Genomic DNA, 20,002 nt, shown 5'->3' on the forward strand with positions numbered 1-20,002 from the left:
TTTACCCTGCCTCTCCCACTGAATACAGTTATAAAACCTAGAGAGAATACACAGAGCATTTGAAGACTGTGAAAAGTACATAAGTAGCAGGTGGAACAGGTAAGAAGCACAGAATTTTAAATAACAAAGAACTCATGCCCAGACACAGCATTATAAAACTGCTGAAGGTAAACAAATAAAAAGTAAGGAGTTGGAAAAATAAAGAAAAAGTTTTAAAACCCTTACTTTTTATGGCCAGTCAATTTTCTACAAAAGTACCAAGACAATCTAATTGGGAAAGGATATTTTTTTCAACTAAAGGTGCCAGGACAATTGGATATCCATATGCAAAGAGATTAAGGTAACCCTAAACTTACATCATATGTGTAATTCAGAAATTAATTCAAAATGGCTCATAGACCCAAATGTATGAGCTTAAACTATAAACCTTCAAGAAGAATACACAGGAGAAAATCTTGGTAATCTTGGATTAGAGAGCAATCTTAGTTACAGGACTAATAACGGAAGTCAAGAAAAAAAATTATCGTTATCTTTCGTCAAATCACAAACTTTTAAGCTTCAGAAGATGCAGCTAAGAGAGGTGACATAAGTAAATGACAGAGTAAGGACCTCTTAACATTCCCTCCTCCATAACAGCAGTGAGAACACTGGCAAAAATGGTCAGAATCAACTTTTTCAGAACTATAGATATTAACCAAAGGCTTGCAGCAATCTAGGGAACATTTATTCAAGAAAAATAGATGAATCTCAGTAAGAATAATAAATTTTGTGGCATTTTAACTTGTCCTTTTTTCATCCTTTTCTCCCAGACACTGGAGAGGGATGAACAGGGTTAGAGTTTCATTCAGAGCAGCATTCTCAGAGAACTGTCATTACTTGACCTGTCTAGGGGTTCCCTGGAAGATGCCACAAGCAACATTCTCTTTGATCTGACTCAAAGCTCACCTGGTACTAACAGCCTTTTCCCCCAAACTTTTGTCAAAAACAATCAGAGGCAGTTGTTGAATTCTAACCCTGCCTGAGGAGGTGGAATTGGGGCAAACAACAGGTTAACCATAAAGCTTAGAAGGAAATCTTGGGGAATGAAATGTCCTTAGTGGGCTCTGAAAAGCTCCAACGTATTTCTAGGAATCTAGAAGGCCACAGATGTGCCTAGGGCTATCAACATGGTCAGAGCTGTGTGCATGCTCAGGGAACACCTAAAAAAACCCTAAGCTCTTAGCTCTGACTAGTCTTGTCTCTGCACAAGCAAGAAGTGAAGGTTACGATGGAGTCGTAAACTGCCTGGCTGGTTGTTGAAAATGTGCTTAGCTTGCACATGAAACCTGTCAGTACTAGGAAAAGGTACTATGTCTACACATAATTAAAACATGTTAAGTTAAAGAAGGCCACATTTATATGATTTCATTTATATGGAACGTCCAGAATAGGCAAATCCAGAGGGACAGATAGTAGATTAATTGCTGCCTGGGCTGGGATTGGAAACAGGGACTAAGCGCAGTCTCTGGAGTGATGGAAATGTTCTAAAACTGGATTGTGCTGATGGCTGTCCAACTCTGTAAATTTACTACAAATCACTGAATTACTGTACATTTAAAAGGAGTTTTATGTTACATAAATGATAATGCCATACAGATGTGCAACAATAATGACCCAACTACATTCTATAAGAAACATTTTTTTTACAATAGAAGACTCATTTTCGAATATTTAATACAGATAGGATAAAAGTAAAATGGAGGGACAGAGGAGGAGCCAAGATGGCAGCATGAGTAGGGCAGTGGAAATCTCCCAAAACTATACATATTTTTGAAAATACAACAAATACAACTATGCCTAACAGAGAGACGAGAAGATACAGTACAACAGCCAGGCTGCATTTACATCTGCAGGAGCTCAGCATCTCACGAAAAGGGTAAGATACAAAGTTGTGACCCTGCGGGACCTGAGCACTCCCCCCACCCCAACTCACTGGCGGGAGGAAAAGAATCAGAGTGGGGAGGGGGTGGAAGCCCAGGACTGATAAATAACCAACCCTAGTAATCTACCCTGGGGGCACAGACACACATTGTATGGTGTACTGGATATTAGAGAAACAGAAAAGTAAAATCTGCAAGCGTGTCCCCACAGCCGGCTTGCATGGTACAAAAGAAAAGTGAGTGCCTTTTGAAAGTCTTAAAGGGACAGGGGCTTAACAGCTGGACAGAATTGTCCTAGCACACTCAGCCCAGCAGGCTGGGAATCCTAAGGAACTTCAGATGCCCTAACCCACTGGGTGGCAACACAGCTTTGAAGCCCCTCATGGTGATAAGCAGCCTGCCATTCGTTTCCCTCTGCTAGCGCTGTCCCACCACAGGGCAGAGCAGCTGGAAAGCAGCCCCGCCCACAGCGACCACCCAGAGTCTCCTCCCAGCGCGCAGCTACCCGGACCAGACTGAGAGGCTGCTGCTGGCACGCAGCTGTACGGCACAGACAGAGGAAGCTGGAGCAAGGCACGATGGGGGCACCGTTCTTGCAGGAGAGCACACCCGGTGCGGCTGCCACTCCCCGTAGGGCTGTGGACTACCCTGAGGGGTACACCGCCCACGGCAGCTCAGGGGATTAACCCAGAGGCTGCTTCCGGTGTGCGGGTAACCGACACAGGCAGTGGAGAAGGGCAAGGCAACCAGCAAGCAGGAAGGGACTTTGTTCTCCCAGCTGACACACGTACCACCTGCCTACGACTACCTCTATCGCCATGAAAAGGCAGAAGAATTTGGTCCAGTCCAGAATCACCCAGACAACCCCTGAGAGAGGATTGGAGGAGACAGATTTAACCAATCTTCCTGAAAAAGAACTCAAAATAAAGGTCATAACCATGCTGATGGACATGCAGAGAAATATGCAAGAGCAAAAGGACCAAGTAGGGAGGGAGAATACAGAAATAAAACAATCCCTGGAATGACTTAAGAGCAGACTGGATGAGGTGCAAGAGGCCGTTAATTGAACAGAAATCGGAGAACAGGAATACAGAGAAGCTGAGGCAGAGAGAGATAAAAGGATCTCCAGGAATAAAATATTAAGAGAACTGTGTGACCAATATAAATGCAACAAAATTCGCATTATGGGGTACCAAAAGAAGAAGAGAAAGAAAAAGGGATAGAAAGTGCCTTTGAAGAAATAATTGCTGAAAACTTCCCCAAACTGGGGGAGGAAATGGAAATAGTCTCTCAGACCATGGAAGCCCACAGATCTCCCAACACAAGGGACCCAAGGAGGACAACACCAAGAAATATAATAATTAAAATGGCAAAGATCAAAGACAAAGACAGAGTATTAAAGGCAGCCAGAGAGAGAAAAATGATCAACTACAAAGGAAAACCCATCAGGCTATCATCAGACTTCTCAACAGAAATCTTACAGGCCAGAAGAGAATGGCATGATATATTTAATGCAATGTAACAGAAGGACCTTGAGCCAAGAATACTGTATCCAGCACGATTATCATTTAAATTTGAAGGAGGGATTAAACAATTCCCAGACAAGCAAAAGTTGAGGGAATTTGCCGCTCACAAAGCACCTCTACAGGATATTTTGAAGGGACTGCTCTAGATGGAAGCACTCCTAAGGCTAAATAGATGTCAACAGAGAAAATAAAATCACAGCAAAGAATGCAGACCAACCAAATACTAACTAAAGTCAAAAAACAAAATCAACTATTCACAAAAGCAGTCAAAGGAAACACAAAAGAGTACAGAATAAAACACCTAACATATAATGAATGGAGGAGGAAGAATAAGAAGGGAGAGAAATAAAGAATCATCACACTGTGTTTATAATAGCTTAATAAGCGAGTTAAGTTAGACAGTTAGATAGTAAAGAAGCTACCCTTGAACCTTTGGTAACCGCAAATCTAAAGCCTGCAATGGCAGTAAGTACATATCTATCAATAATCACCCTAAATGTAAATGGACTGAATGCACCAATCAAAATACACAGAGTAATAGAATGGACAAAAAAGCAAGACCCATCTATATGCTGCTTACAAGAGACTCACCTCAAACCCAAAGACATACACAGACTAAAAGTCAAGGGATGGAAAGATATTTCATGCAAACAATAGGGAGAAAAAAGCAGGTGTTGCAGTACTTGTATCAGACAAAATACACTTCAAAACAAAGAAAGTAAAAGAGATAAAGAAGGGCATTACAGAATGATAAAGGCGGCAGTCCAACAAGAGAATATAACCATTACAAATATATATGTACCCAACACAGGAGTACCGACACATGTGAAACAAATACTAACAGAATTAAAGGAGGAAACAGAATGCAATGCATTCGTTCTAGGAGATTTCAACACACCACTCACTCCAAAGGACAGATCAACCAGACAGAAAATCAACCACACAGAAAATAAGTAAGGACACAAAGGCACTGAACAACACACTAGGACAGACAGACCTAACAGACTTCTACAGAACACTACACCCAAAAGCAGAAGGATACACGTTCTTCTCAAGTGCACATGGAACATTTTCCAAAACAGACCACATACTAGGCCACAAAAATAACCACAGTAAATTCAAAAGGACTGAAATTTGACCAACCAACTTCTCAGACCACAAAGGTATAAAACTAGAAATAAACTGTACAAAGAAACAGAAAGGCTCACAAACACATGGAGGTTTAACAACATGCTCCTAAATAATCAGTGGGTCAATGACCAAATCAAAATGGAGATCCAGCAATATATGGAGACAAATGACAACAAAAGCACAAAGCCACAACTTCTGTGCAACGCAGCAAAGGCAGTTCTAAGCGGAAAGTACATAGCAATCCAGGCCTATTTTAAGAAGGAATAACAATCATAAATGAACAGTCTGAAGTCACAATTATTGAAACTGGAAAAAGAAGAACAAATCAGGCCCAAAGTCTGCAGAAGAAGGGACATAATAAAGATCCGAAAATAAGTAAATAAAATTGAGGAGAATAAAACAATAGAAAAAATCAATGAAACCAAGAGCTGGTTCTCGGAGAAAATAAACAAAATAGATAAACCCCTAGCCAGACTTATTAAGAGAAAAAGAATCTACACACACAAAGAGAATCATAAATGAGGAAAGAAAAATCACAACGGACCCCACAGAAATACAAAGAATTACTAGAGAATACTATGAAAATCTATATGCTAAGAAGCTGGAAAACCTAGAAGAAATGGACAACTACCTAGAAAAATACAACCTTCCAAGACTGACCAAGGTAGAAACAGAAAATATAAGCAGATGATTTACCAGCAAAGAAATTGAGTTGGTAATCAAAAACTACCCAAGAACAAAACTCCTGGTCCAGATGGATTCACTGCTGAATTTTACCAGACATATAGAGAAGACATAATACCCATTCTCCTTAAAGTTTTCCAAAAAATAGAAGAGGATCAGATACTTCCAAACTTATTCTATGAAGCCAGCATCACTCTAATACGAAAACCAGGCAAAGACCCCACAAAAAAAGAAAATTACAGACCAATATTCCTGATGAACATAGATGCAAAAATACTCAACAAAATATTAGCAAACCGAATTCAAAAATACATCAAGAGGATCATACACCATGATCAAGTGGGATTCAACTCAGGGATGCGAGGATGGTACAACATTCGAAAATCCATCAACATCATCCACCACCACAACAAAAAGGACAAAAACCACATGATCATCTCCATAGATGCTGAAAAAGCATTTGACAAAATTCAGCATCCATTCATGATAAAAACTCTCAACAAAATGGGTACAGAGGGCAAGTACCTCAACATAATAAAGGCCATATATGACAAATCCACAGCCAACATCATACTTAACAGTGAGAAGCTGAACTATAAGATCAGGAACAAGACAGGGATGCCCACTCTCCCCACTGTTATTCAACATAGTACTGGAGGTCCTAGCCATGGCAATCAGACAAAACAAAGAAATACAAGGCATCCAGATTCGTAAAGAAGAAGTCAAAGTGTCACTATTTGCAGATAACATGATATTGTACATAAAAAACCCTAAAGATTCCACTCCAAAACTACTAGAACTAATATCTGAATTCAGCAAAGTTGCAAGATACAAAATTAATACACAGAAATCTGTTTCTTTCCTAACCCTAACGATGAACTAGCAGAAAGAGAAATCAGGAAAACAATTTCATTCACAATTGCATCAAAAAGAATAAAACACCTAAGAATAAACCTAATCCAAGGAAGTAAAAGACCTATACCCTGAAAACTACAAGACACTCTTAAGAGAAATTAAAGAGGACACTAACAAATGGAAACTCATCCCATGCTCTTGGCTAGGAAGAATTAATATTGCCAAAATGGCTATCCTGCCTAAAGCAATCTACAGATTCAATGCAATCCCTATCCAAATACCAATAGCATTCTTCAATGAACTGGAACAAATAGTTTTAAAATTCATATGGAACCACAAAAGACCCCGAATAGCCAAAGCAACCCTGAGAAGGAAGAATAAAGCAGGGGGGAACTCGCTTCCCAACTTCAAACGCTACTACAAAGCCACAGTAATCAAGACAATTTGGTACTGGCACAAGAACAGATGCACAGACCAGTGAAACAGAATAGAGAGTCCAAATATTAACCGAAACATATATGGCCAATTAATATACAATAAAGGAGCCATGGACATACAGTGGGGAAATGACAGCCTCTTCAACAGGTGGTGTTGGCAAAACTGGACAGCTACATGTAAGAGAATGAAACTGGATCATTGTCTAACCCCATACACAAAAGTAAATTCGAAATGGATCAAAGACCCGAATGTAAGTCATGAAACCATAAAACTCTTAGAAAAAAACATAGGCAAAAAATCTCTTGGACATAAATATGAGCGACTTCTTCATGAACATATCTCCCCGGGCAAGGCAAACAAAAGCAAAAATGAGCAAGTGGGACCTATATCAAGCTGAAAAGCTTCTGTACATCAAAGGACACCATCAATAGAACAAAAAGGCATCCTACAGTATGGGAGAATATATTCATAAATGACAGATCGGATAAAGGGTTGACATCCAAAATATATAAAGAGCTTATGCACCTCAACAAACAAAAAGCAAATAATGCAATTAAAAAATGGGCAGAGGAACGGAACAGACAGTTCTCCAAAGAAGAAATTCAGATGGACAACAGACACATGAAAAGATTCTCCACATTGCTAGTCATCAGAGAAATGCAAATTAAAACCACAGTGACATATCACCTCATACCAGTAAGGATCACCACCATCCAAAAGACAAACAACAACAAATGTTGGAGAGGTTGTGGAGAAAGGGGAACACTCCTACACTGCTGGTGGGAATGCAAATTATTCAACCACTGTGGAAAGCAGTATGGAGGTTCCTCAAAAAACTCAAAATAGAAATACAATTTGATCCAGGAATTCCAGTCGTAGGAATTTACACTAAGAATGCAGGAGCCCAGTTTGAAAAAGACATATGCACCCCTGTGTTTATTGCAGCACTATTTACAATAGCCAAGAAATGGAAGCAACCTAAGTGTCCATTAGTAGATGAATGGATAAAGAAGATGTGGTACATATATACAATGGAATATTATTCAGCCATAAGAAGGAAACAAATCCTAACATTTGCAACAACATGGACGGAGCTAGAGGGTATTATGCTCAGTGAAATAAGCCAGGTGGAAAAAGACAAGTATCAAATGATTTCACTCATATGTGGAGTATAAGAACAAAAGAAAAACTGAAGGAGTAAAACACCACAAGACTCACAGAACCCAAGAATGGACTAACAGTTACCAAAGGGAAAGGGACTGGGGAGGGTGGGTGGGAAGGGAGGGATAAGGGGGAAAAAGGGGCATTACAATTAGCACACATAATGTGGTGGTGGGAGCACGGGGAGGGCTGTACAGCACAGAGAAGACTAGTAGTCATTGTATAATTATCATCTTACTACACTGATGGACAGTGACTGTAATGGGGTATATGGGGGGGACTTGGTGATGGGGGGAGTCTAGTAAACATAATGTTTCTCATGTAACTGTAGATTAATGATGTCAAAATAAAAAAATAAAAGAAAATAAAAAATAAATGGAGGGACAGTGATTCTGGAATGTTGGAGTAAGGACCCCTGAAAACCTGCTCACCCATAGAATCAAAAGAATACTAGCAAAAATTATCAAAATCAAACTTCTGGTAAGTCTGGAAATTAAGTAATAGCTTCTGACAGCATGAGGAATAGTTATTCAAGAAAAACAGCTGTGTCTGAGTAAAAATAGCAAGACTTGTTGCATTTCAACTTTTTGTAACCCCATGTTTCTCTCTCTAGCTTTGCAGTAGCCTTGAAAACCAACAGTCCTGCAGCTATGGTAGGTGTAAAAAACAGCAGCCTAGTTGAGCTTCCAAAAGCCCCATCCTCAGAGAACTGTCACTGTTTGACTTGTCTAGCACCTCAGTGAAAAGCTACACTCTGAGGGCTTGTCTTTGACTTGATTCATATCTCCCTCTGTGGAAATAGTCCATTATTAGGGCATTTGTTTAAACCAATCAGCAGGGACTATTTAACAGTGCAGCTGCATGTGATGGCATTACCAGTTGGGGCTAACAAGAGGCTGACTAAAATATCTTAAAAGGGAACATAGAATGAGCATCGCACTTCCTGATTTCAAAATATGTTACAAAGTTATAGCAATTTAAACAGTATGGTACAGGCTTATAGACAGACATGGAACAGAATAGAGAGCCCAGAAAAAAAACTACACATTCATGGTCAAATGATCTTCAATAAGAGTGCCAGGAATATACAAACTAGAAAGGATAGTACCTTCAACAAATGATGGTGGGAAAACTGGAAAGCTACATGCAATAGAAATTGGATCCTTATCTTACATCAATCACAAAAATTAATTAAAAATGGATTAAAGACTTAAAAATAAAACCTGAAACTCTAAAACTTCTAGAAGAAAACAGAGGAAATGCCTCTTGACATTGTTATTGGAATGAGTTCTTGGATATAACTCCAACAGCATAGATAACAGAAGGACAAATAGGTATGTGGGACTACATCAAACTAAAAAGCATCTGCATAGCAAAAGAGACAACAGAGTGAAAAGGGACCCTACAGAATTGGAGAAAATATTTGTAAACAGTATAACTAACAAGAGGTTAATACTCAAAACATATAGGGAACTCCTACAACTCAATGGCATAAAAACAAAACCTGATCAAAAAATGGGCAAAGTATTTGACTAAACATTTCTTCAAAGAAGATATACAAATGACTAACAAGTATATGAAAAGGTGCTCGGTATCATTAATCATCAGGAAAATGCAAACCAAAACCACAATGAGATATCACCTCACACCTATTAGAATGACTATTATCAAAAAATCAAGACACAATGGACATACAATGGGGAAATGACAGCCTCTTCAACAACTGGTGTTGGCAAAACTGGACAGCTACATGTAAGAGAATGAAACTGAATTACTGTTTAACTCCATATACAAACATAAACTCGAAGTGGATCAAAGACCTGAATGTCAGTCATGAAACCATAAAGGAACAAGAGGAACAAAAGCAAAAATGAACAAATGGGACTACATCAAACTAAAAAGCTTCTGTACAGCAAAGGACACCATCAGTAGAACAAAAAGGCATCCTACAGTGTGGGAGAATATATTCATAAGTGACAATATCCAATAAGGGGTTAACATCCAAAATATATAAAGAGCTCACATACCTCAACACCCAAAAAGCAAATAATGCAATTAAAAAACGAGCAGAGGAACTGAACAGACACTTCTCCAAAGAAGAAATTCAGATGGCCAACAGACACATGAAAAGATGCTCCTCATTGCTAATCATGAGGGAAATGCAAATTAAAACCACAATGAGACATCACCTCACACCAGTTAGGATGGCCAACATCCAAAAGAGAAACAACAACAAATGCTGGTGAGAATATGGCAAAAAGGGAGCCCTCCTACACTGCTGGTGGGAATGTAAATTAGTTAAACCATTGTGGAAAGCAGTATGGAGGTTACTCAGAATGCTCAAAATAGAAATAACATTTGACCCAGGAATTCCACTTCTGGGAATTTACCCTAAGAATGCAGCACTCCAGTTTGAAAAAGACAGATGCACCCCTATGTTTATCGCTGCAGTATTTACAATAGCCAAGAAATGGAAGCAACCTAAGTGTCCATTAGTAGATGAATGGATAAAGAAGATGTGGTACATATACACAATGGAATATTACGCAGCCATAAGAAAAAAACAGATCCTACCATTTGCAACAACATGGATGGAGCTAGACGGTATTATGCGCAGTGAAATAAGCCAGGCGGAGAAGGACAAGTACCAAATGATTTCACTCATATGTGGAGTATAAGAACAAAGGAAAACTGAAGGAACAAGAGAGCAGCAGTATCACAGAACCCAAGAATGGACTAATAGTTACCAAAGGGAAAGGGACTGGGGACGATGGGTGGGAAGGGAGGGATAAGGGTGTAGAAAAAGAAAGAGGGCATTACGATTAGCATGTATAGTGTGTGGGGGCACGGGGAGGGCTGTGCAACACAGAGAAGACAAGTAGTGATTTTACAGCATCTTACTACGCAGATGGACAGTGACTGTGAAGGGGTATGTGGGGGAGACTTGATGAAGGGGGGAACCTAGTGAACATAATGTTCTTTCTGTAATTGTAGATTAATGATACCAAAAAAAAGAAAACAGAAAACCAGCAGAAGACCCACAGAACCCAAGAATGGACTAACAGTTACCAAAGGGAAAGGGACTGCAGAGTGTGGGTGGGAAGGGTGGGATAAGGGGGGAAAAGGGGCATTGATTAGCACACATAATGTAGTGGAGGCACAGGGAAGGCAGTATAGCACAGAGAAGACAGGTAGTGACTCTATAGCATCTTACTATGCTGATGGATAGTGACTGTAATGGGGTATGTGATGGAGACTTGATAATAGGGGGGAATGTAGTAACTACAGTGTTGCTCATGTGAAACCTGAGCATAAGATTGTATATCAATGATACCTTAATGAAAAAACAAAAAAACCCCACAAAAGACAACAAGTGTTGGTGAGGATTTGGAAAAATTTGAATCCTTATACACTTTTGGTGGGAATGTAAAGTGATGTAACCACTACAAAAAACAGTATAGAAGTTCTGCAAAAGACTAAAAATAGAAGTTCTATATGATAAAGCAATTCCAGTTCTGGGTATTCATTCAAAAGAATTGAAATCAGGTTCTCCAAGAAATATCTGCACTCAGATATTTATTGCAGCACTGTTCATGATAGTGAAGATGTGAAAACAACCTAAATGTCCATTAATGAGTAAATAAAGAAAATATCATATAACGTATAATGCAATATACATTAAAATGTCTTTAAAATTAAAATCAGTCTTTAAGAATAAGGAAACTCTGCCATGTGACAACATAGAGGAACCTTGAGGACATTATGCTAAACAAAATCAGCCAGTCACAAAAGGATAAATACTGCATGATACAATTTATATGAGGTATATAAAATAATCAAACACATAGAAGCAGAGAATATAATAGTGGTTGCCAGGGGCTGGGGAAGGGAAAACTGGAGAGTTACGATTCAATGGTCATAAAATTTCAGTTATGCAAGATAACTAAGTTCCAGGGAGCTGTGGTATATTATGCCTATAATTAACAATACTGTATTATACACTTAGATATCTGTTAAGTATTCTTATCGCAATAAAAAAAAGAAAGACAAATTGGGAGTGAGATGTCCATAAGGGTCTTTGAAAGTTTAGACATATTTCTGGGACTTTAGAAGGTAACAAACATGTGCTGGGCTATGTGTATGCCCAGGAAAGTTAGGCCTGAGAAGTCACTAACCTCTCACTTCTGGCTGACCTTGGAGCTCTGCACAAGCAGGAAATAAAGTCTAAGGCAGAGTTGTAAATTGCCATCCTGAGCATGTGTACGTGAGCGCACACACACACACACACACACACACACACACACCCTCTGCAAAGGCTGGCAGACTTTTTGGTGCAGGTATTTAAAGAAAACACTCTCCATTAGTAGACCACTGTGCTAACTTAACAAAGACTTCGGTGGCTGCACATGACAAATAATTCAATATTTACAGAATTAGTCCACGAAAGTCACCAAACAAATAGCAACAACAACAAACCCTGAGTGGGGCAGGTGGGATTGATCAGAGTTGTCACATTGTATTATTTTAAATGTCTAATTTTCAACAAAAAATTACAAGACTGTTTTGGGATGAACATTTGTGTCCCCCTGCCAAATTCATGTTGAAATTCTACATCTAATGTGATGACAATAGGTGGTGAGACTTTTAGGAGATAATTATGATGAGATGAGGTCATGAGAGTGGAACCTTCATGAATGGGATTGGTGCCCTTATAAGAGTCACAAGAAACCTTGCTTCTCTCTGCTCTCTGCCATGTGAGGATCCAACAAGAAGTCAGCAATCTGCAACTGAGAAGAGGGCTCTCAACAGAACCTGATCATGCTGGAACTCTGATGTCAGACTTTCAGCTTCTATAACTGTGATAGCAGTTTGAGCTGCTTTGTTATAGCAGCTTGAGCTGACTAAAAGAGACATTAAAGAAAAAGTTGACAGAAACTCTCCTGAGGAAGTACATTGGCTTCTCAGACAAAACTTTAAATCAGTTATTATAAGTTCTTTAAACAATTAAAGGAAATCATGTATAAAAAACTAAAAAATGTTTCAGAATGTCTTACCAAATAGGGAATAAAAATAGAGATAGAAATTGTAATAAAGAACCAAACAGAAATTCTGGAGTTGAAAAGTACAATAACTGAAATAAAAAATATGTTAGAAGGACTCGAGAGAAGATCTGAGCTAACAGAAGAAAAGAATCGGCAAATCTGAAGATATGTTGACTACCTCCTCTAAGGAAGATTATTCAGGCTGAGGAGCAGAAGGAAGAAAGAATGAAGAAAAAAATAACAAAGCCACAGAGACCTGTTGTAGACCATGAAGCATACCACCACATGCCTAATGGAATTCTCAGAATAGGAAGAGGGGGAAAAAGAATATTTGAAGAATTAATGGCTGAAAACTTCCCCAAATGGATGAAACATGAGTCTACACATCATAGAACCTCCATAGACTCCAAGTAGGACAAACTCAAACTGTCCAAAGAGACACATAGAAATGTAGCCAAAATGTCAAAAGCAGAAGATGAAGAATGAATCTTGAATGCAGCAAGAGAGAAGAGACTCATCATGAATAAGGAGTCTTAAGTAAGATTAATAGCTGACTTCTTAACAGAAACCACAGGTGCTAGAAAGCAGTGAGATAGCATATACAATGTGCTGAAAGAAGAATATTGCCAACAAATATTCCATGTCTGGCAAAAAACTATACTTTAAAACTAAAGAAGAAATTAATACATTCCAAGATAAACTTTGACTGAAAGAATTCATCACTAGAAAACTTGCCCTATAAGAAAAGCTATGGGGAGTCCTTCAAGCTGAAATAAAGACACTATACAGTAAATCAACTCCACACAAAGAAAGAGCCATAGTAAAGGTGACTATATCAGTAAACATAAAAGACAGTATAAATGTATGTTTCTTTTTGTCTTATCTGACTTAAAAGATAAAAGATACCTGCATAACAAAATACTTATAAAACTGTGTTGATAAGCTTAAAAACTGTAAAGATAATTTTTATGACAATAGTAGAACAGAGGAAGCAGAGAACAGAGCTAAAGAGAAACAAAGGTTTTGAATATTACTGAAATTAAGTTGGTATTAATATAAACTAGTTTGTTTAAGCTAAACTGTTAATTATAATCCCAAGGGCAACTATAAGAGAATAACTCAAGAGAAAAAAGTAAAAAGGCAACAAGTTAATTAAAATGATATACTAGAAAAACCTATTTAACATGAAGGAATAAATGGAGTAATAGAGGAACAAAAAAGATACAAGGCACACAGAAAATAAATAGCAAAATGCAGATGTAAATCCTACCTTATCAACAGATTCCAATTGAATACATTAAATATAAATGAACTAACACTACTCAATTGGAAGAATATATAAAAAAAAGAAAATATCTACTTGCTGTGTACAAGAGACATACTTCAGATTAAAATTTAAAAAAAGGTTGAAAGTAAAAGGATGGAAAAAGACATTCCATGCAAAAGAATCAAGAAAGCAGAATACAAGAAATTTGAGTCTTCTATTTTCCTTGGTAAGTCTAGCTAAAGAACTATGAATTTTGTTGATCTTTCCAAAGAGCCAACTTTTACTTTGTTGATTTTCTATATTTCATTTATTTTGCTCTATTCTTTATTATGTCTTTCATGCAGCTTGATGTAGGTTTAGTTTGCTCTTCTTTTGTAGTTTCTTTTTTTTATTAAGACTTTATTTTTTCAGGGCAGTTGTAAGTTCACAGCAAAACTGAAGGGAAGGTACAGAGATTTCCCACATACAACTCATGCATAGCCTCCCCTATTAGTAACATACCCCAAATGGTGCATTTGTTACAACTGATGAATTTCCATTGACATATCATAATTTCCCAAAGTCTACAGTGTACATTATGGTTCTCTCTTGGTAATGTACATCCTATAGGTTTGGACAAATTTTTATAGTTTCTTAACACAGAAGTTTTGAATATTAATTTGAGATCTTTCTTCTTTATTAATAAGGGTATTTATAGCTAAACTATCCCCCTAAGCACTGCTTTTTACTGCATTCCATAAGTTTTAAAGTATGTTAAGTTTTGTTTACATTCATCTCAAAGTATTTTCTAATGTCCCTTGTGATTTCTTTTTGATCCATTGGCTATTCATTCAGCAGAGTGTTGTTTAATTTCTGTATATTTGTAAATTTCCTAGATATCCTATTGTTGATTTCTAATTTCATTCCACTGTGAATGGAAGTAGTGAGAGTGGACATCCATGTCTTATTCCTGACATTGAGAAAAAGATTTCAATCCTTCACTGCTAATTATGATGTTAATTATTAACATAAATATATAGCCAATTGATTTCTTACAAAAATGCAGACAAGCAAATGGAAAATGAATACCGTTTTCAATAACCAGTGCTGGAACAACTGGACATTCATAGGCAAAAGAGTGAACCTTAACCTAACCCTCACACCTTATATAAACATCAAGTCAAAATGGATCATAGATCTAAATGTAAAATATATAACTATAAAACTGTTAGAAGAAAACAAAGGAAAAAATCTTTTTCATAATCTGCTTTTAGACAAAGATTTCTTAGACATGAAAAACAGCATGATCCATGAAAGAAAAAATTGATAAACTGAATAGTATCAAAATTTTAAATATTTGCTCTGAGGCAAAATCTTGTACAATGAAACTACAAAAAGTTGCTGAAGGAAATTAAATACACAAATAAATGCAAAGACATTCTCTGTTCATGGATTGAAGATCTGATGTCATTAAGATGTCAACACTACCCAATGTGATCCACAGATTCAATGCAATCCCTGTAAAAATCCATTGAGTTTTTTTTGCAGAAAGAGAAAAATCCACCCTAAAATTCATATGGTATCTCAAGGGACCCCAAATAGCAAAACAATCTTGAAAAAGAAGAACAAAGTTGGAGGTCTCATATTTTCTGATTTCAAAACTTACTATAAATCTACAGTAATTAAAACAGTGCAGCACTGGCATAAAGACAGACATATAAACCAATAGAACAGAATGGAGAGCCTCGAAGTAGACTTTCACATTTATGGGTCAAATGGTTTTCAGAGGGGGTGGTAAGACCATTCACTTGGGAAAGGACAGTCTTTTCAACAAGTAGTACTGGGAAAACTGGATGTCAACATGCAAAAAATGAAGTTGGACTCTTACCTTATACCATATACAAAATTAACTCCGAATGGACCAAAGACCTAAACATAAGAGCTATAACTATAAATCCTCAGAAGATAACATAAGAGAAAAGCTTTGACATTAGATTTGGTAATGATTTATCGGCTATGACACCAAAAGCACAGGTAACAAAAGAAAAAACTGACAAAATGGGCTTCATCAAAAATAAAAGCTTTTGTGTAGAAAAGGACACTATCAACAGAGTGAGAAGGTAACCCATGGAGTGGGAGAAAATATTTGCAAATCTTATATCTGATAAAGGATCAATATCCAGAATATATAAACAACTTCCTACAACTCAACAACAAATGAACAAACAACCTATTTAAAAAATGGGTAAAGGAGTTAAAACATTTCTCCAAAGAAGATATACAAATGGTCAAAAAGCACATGAAAAGATGCTCAACACGACTAGTCATTAGGGAAATGCAAATCAAAACCACAATGATACACCACTTCACACACATTAGGATGACTAGTATAAAAAAGAAATTAAGTTTGGCAAGGGTATGGAGAAACCGGAATCCTTGTACACTGCTGGTGAGAATGTAAAATGGTACAGACTTTATGGAAAACAGTACAGTAGTTCATCAAAAGATTAAATATAGAATTACCACATGATCCCACAATTGAACTTCTGGGTACACACTCAAAAGAACTGAAAGCAGGGACTCAAACAGATACTTATAAATCCAGACTCACAGCAGCATTATTCATAATAGCCAAAAGGTAGAAGAAACACAAGTATCTATTGACAGATGAATGGATAAAGAAAACATATATACATATGACAGAATATTATTTAGCCTTAAAAAGGAAGGAAATTCTGACACATGCTACAATATTGATGAACCTTGAGGACATCATGCTAAGTGAAATAATCCAGACACAAAAAGAAAAATACTGTATGATTTCACATATATGTGAGGTACCTAGAATAGTCAAATTCATAGAGAAAGTAGAATGGTGGTTTCCAGGGGCTGAGGGCAGAGGGAAAGGGGGAGTTGATATTTAATGGGCATAGTTTCAGTTTGGGAAGATGAAAAAGTTTTGGAGATGGATGGTGATGATGGTTACTGAACAATGTAAATATACTTAATGCCATGGAACTGGACACTTAAAGAATGGTTAAAATGGTCAATTTTATGTTAGGTATATTTTATCACAATTTTAAAAAAAGTTTGTTTTGTAATAGACACTGTTAAGATAATGAAGAGGTAAGATACAGACTGTGATGAAATACTTGTAAATCAGATATCCAACAGAGAATTGTGTTCAGAATATATAAAGAACTCTCAAAAGTCATCAGCAAGAAAATAAACAACCCAATAAAAAAACGGCAGATTTCAACAGACACTTCAGCAGACAGGATATAAGGATGGCAAATAAGCATATGAAAAGATGTTCAACATCATTAGCCATTAAAGAAATGCAAATTAAAACTACAATGAGATACCACTTCACAGCTATTAGAATAACTAAAATAAATACCAACAATACCAAATGCTGACAAAGATGTAGAGCAACTGGAACTCTCATACATTGCTGGTGGGAATGTAAAATGGTTCAGTCACTCTGAAAAATGATTTGGCAGTTTCTTATAAAGTTAAACAAACACTTACCATATGACCCAGTAATCCCACTCCTAGATATTTACCTTAGAGAAATAAAAATTTATGTTCACAAAAACCTGTACAAGAATGTTCATATCAGTATTATTCATAATCACCATAACCTGCAAATAGCCCAAATGCATTTCAATGGGTGAACAGCTAAACAAACTTTGGAACAGCCATACAATGGAATGCTACTCAGCAAAATGAATGAACTATTGATACACAAAACAACTTGGATGAATCTCATAAGAATTACACTAAATGAAAGGAGCCACTCTCAAAAGATTACATAGTGTGTGTGATTCCATTTATATGACATTCCCTAAAAGACAAAATTACAAAGATGGAGAACAGATCAGCGATTGCCAGAGATTATGGGTGGAGTTGGGAGTGACTATCAATGGATCATATGAAGTAGTTTTAGGGTGATGGAGCTGTTCTCTATCCTGATTGTGGTGGTGGTTACATGAATCTACATGATTTACATGATTTACAATTCACAGAATTGTACACCAAAAAAAGAGACAGACAATTTTATTGTAAGTTCATTTCAAAAAGAAAAGAAAATATTAGCTATCATCATCATCATCAATAATTATACTTTACTGATTAATAAAAATATTCAAAATTAGTTGTGAAACAGGATCTAAACATCATTACAGTAATTTTGTCTGGTATAACAACTTAAAAGTATAGAGAATAAAATCAACAACACTAAATGTAAAAGCTTTACAACATCTACTAACTCCTCTCTTTATTATTCTATATCAGAATAATATGCTCCCTCTGGATCATTTCCTACAAACATTGTCATATACTGAATATGGAATTCAATAAGCACTCAATGTAGAGGTCTTGGGCCCTATGTTACATTCCTAGATCTAACACTGTAAGAAAACTCTCGACTTGCCTTTTGTGCCTAATTTTATCTTCCTCTTCATTGAGGTCATGTACTTGTCTGCACTTGTCTTTTTGTGGTATGCTGTGAAGGTTTAAAGCAAGGAGTTTCAAAGATAGGAAACAGAACAGATTCATACACCACCCGCCTCCCTCCCCAAATAACAGGTACTGCTCTAAGTGATTTACATGTATTACCACACTTAATCCTCCTAAAGCTCTATAATATAGCTACCATTAATACTTTTATTTTACAGAAGAAGAAACTGAAGCAGAGTGGTAACTTTCCCAACATCTTACAGTTAGTAAGTGGGGGAGCCAGGATTTTCCCAGCAGTCTACCTCTAGAGCTCAAGTGCTTAATCTCTATGTTGTAATGTTTCTCCACAAAAGGCTGTTCATTTGTTCTTTCCTTCCTTCCTTCACCACTGCTCTTCCATGTCTATGGTGTCTCTATCTCTAACAAATCATCATTCATTCTCACGGCTGTACCTGTCATCTAAGCATAGATGATTCCTGATTCTATGTATCTAGTTCTGACCTCTCCTTTGAACTTCACTGTTGCATTTCCAACTGACTCCTCAACATCTGCATTTACTGATCCTGCCAGTCTTACAAATTCAACATGTGTAAAATCAAACTCATCATCTCGCCTCAAAATTTCTTCAGAAAGGCTTTCTTAATTTTTCCAATTATTAAGTCTCACAGCCTTGATAATCTGGATTGTCTTTGACACTTCCTCTCCATTGGCCCTCTTCCTTCATTCTCTGTCAACAAGTTTTACCAATTCTTCCTTTGTAATGCCATACCTACCCCTCTTTCCAATTCCACTGCCATCATTGTAGTCCAGGTCTTTAGGCCCAAATGACCATAATACCTTCTGAATCACTCTCCCTCCTTCCAGTTCTTCCTTTCTCTCAACCTGTTTATTGGCCACCAGGTTAATAAATACTGGTTTTCATTTTCACATACTCCTTTTACCATGTTACTCCTGGCACAAAAACCTCGAACCATATCCAAACTAACTGAATAACTAACTCTATACAGTCTATACTACCCACCAAATAAAGTTCAAAATGTTTGGCGACCTTTCTAACCTTCTCTCACAACACCCCCAAACACACCATAGTGCTCATACCATCTGCTGCAACTGAAATGCCTTTCCCTCTCTTTCCTAAAGAATAGGTAGTATAGTAATAAAAGAACATTTAAATCTTACCTCCTCTGAGAGGCCCTCTTCAGTCATGCCAATGCAAGTGGCCTTTCCCTCCTCTGAACTCGTATCAGCACTTATCAACTGTACCTAGCATTGTTGTTAATGTTGTTTCTCTCTCCAGCCAGAATTTAATTGGCACAAAGTCAGGAACCATTTCATAAGCCTCTGTGCACCTTCCACAGGGCCTAGCAAAACTTACTGGTTAAACGAATTCTTTCTGGTTAAGACACACACCATTTATCCATATATTTTGTGCTAATTTACAGCTCACCTAAAGACCCTTCAAATCCAGCCTCACCAACTTTTCTAGTGTCATCTCCTGTCATTCCCTGCCATGTCCTATACTTCCTGCCACACTGAACT

General features: G+C 37.3%; 1 protein-coding gene across 2 annotated transcripts in view; it reads right to left on the bottom strand.

Moving 5' to 3' along the window:
- The window catches only part of RBM41 (RNA binding motif protein 41), a 62,235-nt gene that overhangs the window by 37,308 nt on the left and 4,925 nt on the right, over positions 1-20,002 (bottom strand). The window contains exon 5 of one of the 2 annotated variants that reach the window (XM_036924977.2): positions 18,438-18,509. The exons of the other annotated variant lie outside the window; for it this stretch is intronic. Coding sequence (XP_036780872.2) covers positions 18,438-18,509 — 72 coding nt within the window. The remainder of the gene's footprint in view (positions 1-18,437; positions 18,510-20,002) is intronic. 2 annotated transcript variants of the gene reach the window in all.

Source organism: Manis pentadactyla, chromosome X, assembly GCF_030020395.1.
Source record: "Manis pentadactyla isolate mManPen7 chromosome X, mManPen7.hap1, whole genome shotgun sequence".
In the NCBI taxonomy this organism is placed as follows: domain Eukaryota; kingdom Metazoa; phylum Chordata; class Mammalia; order Pholidota; family Manidae; genus Manis; species Manis pentadactyla.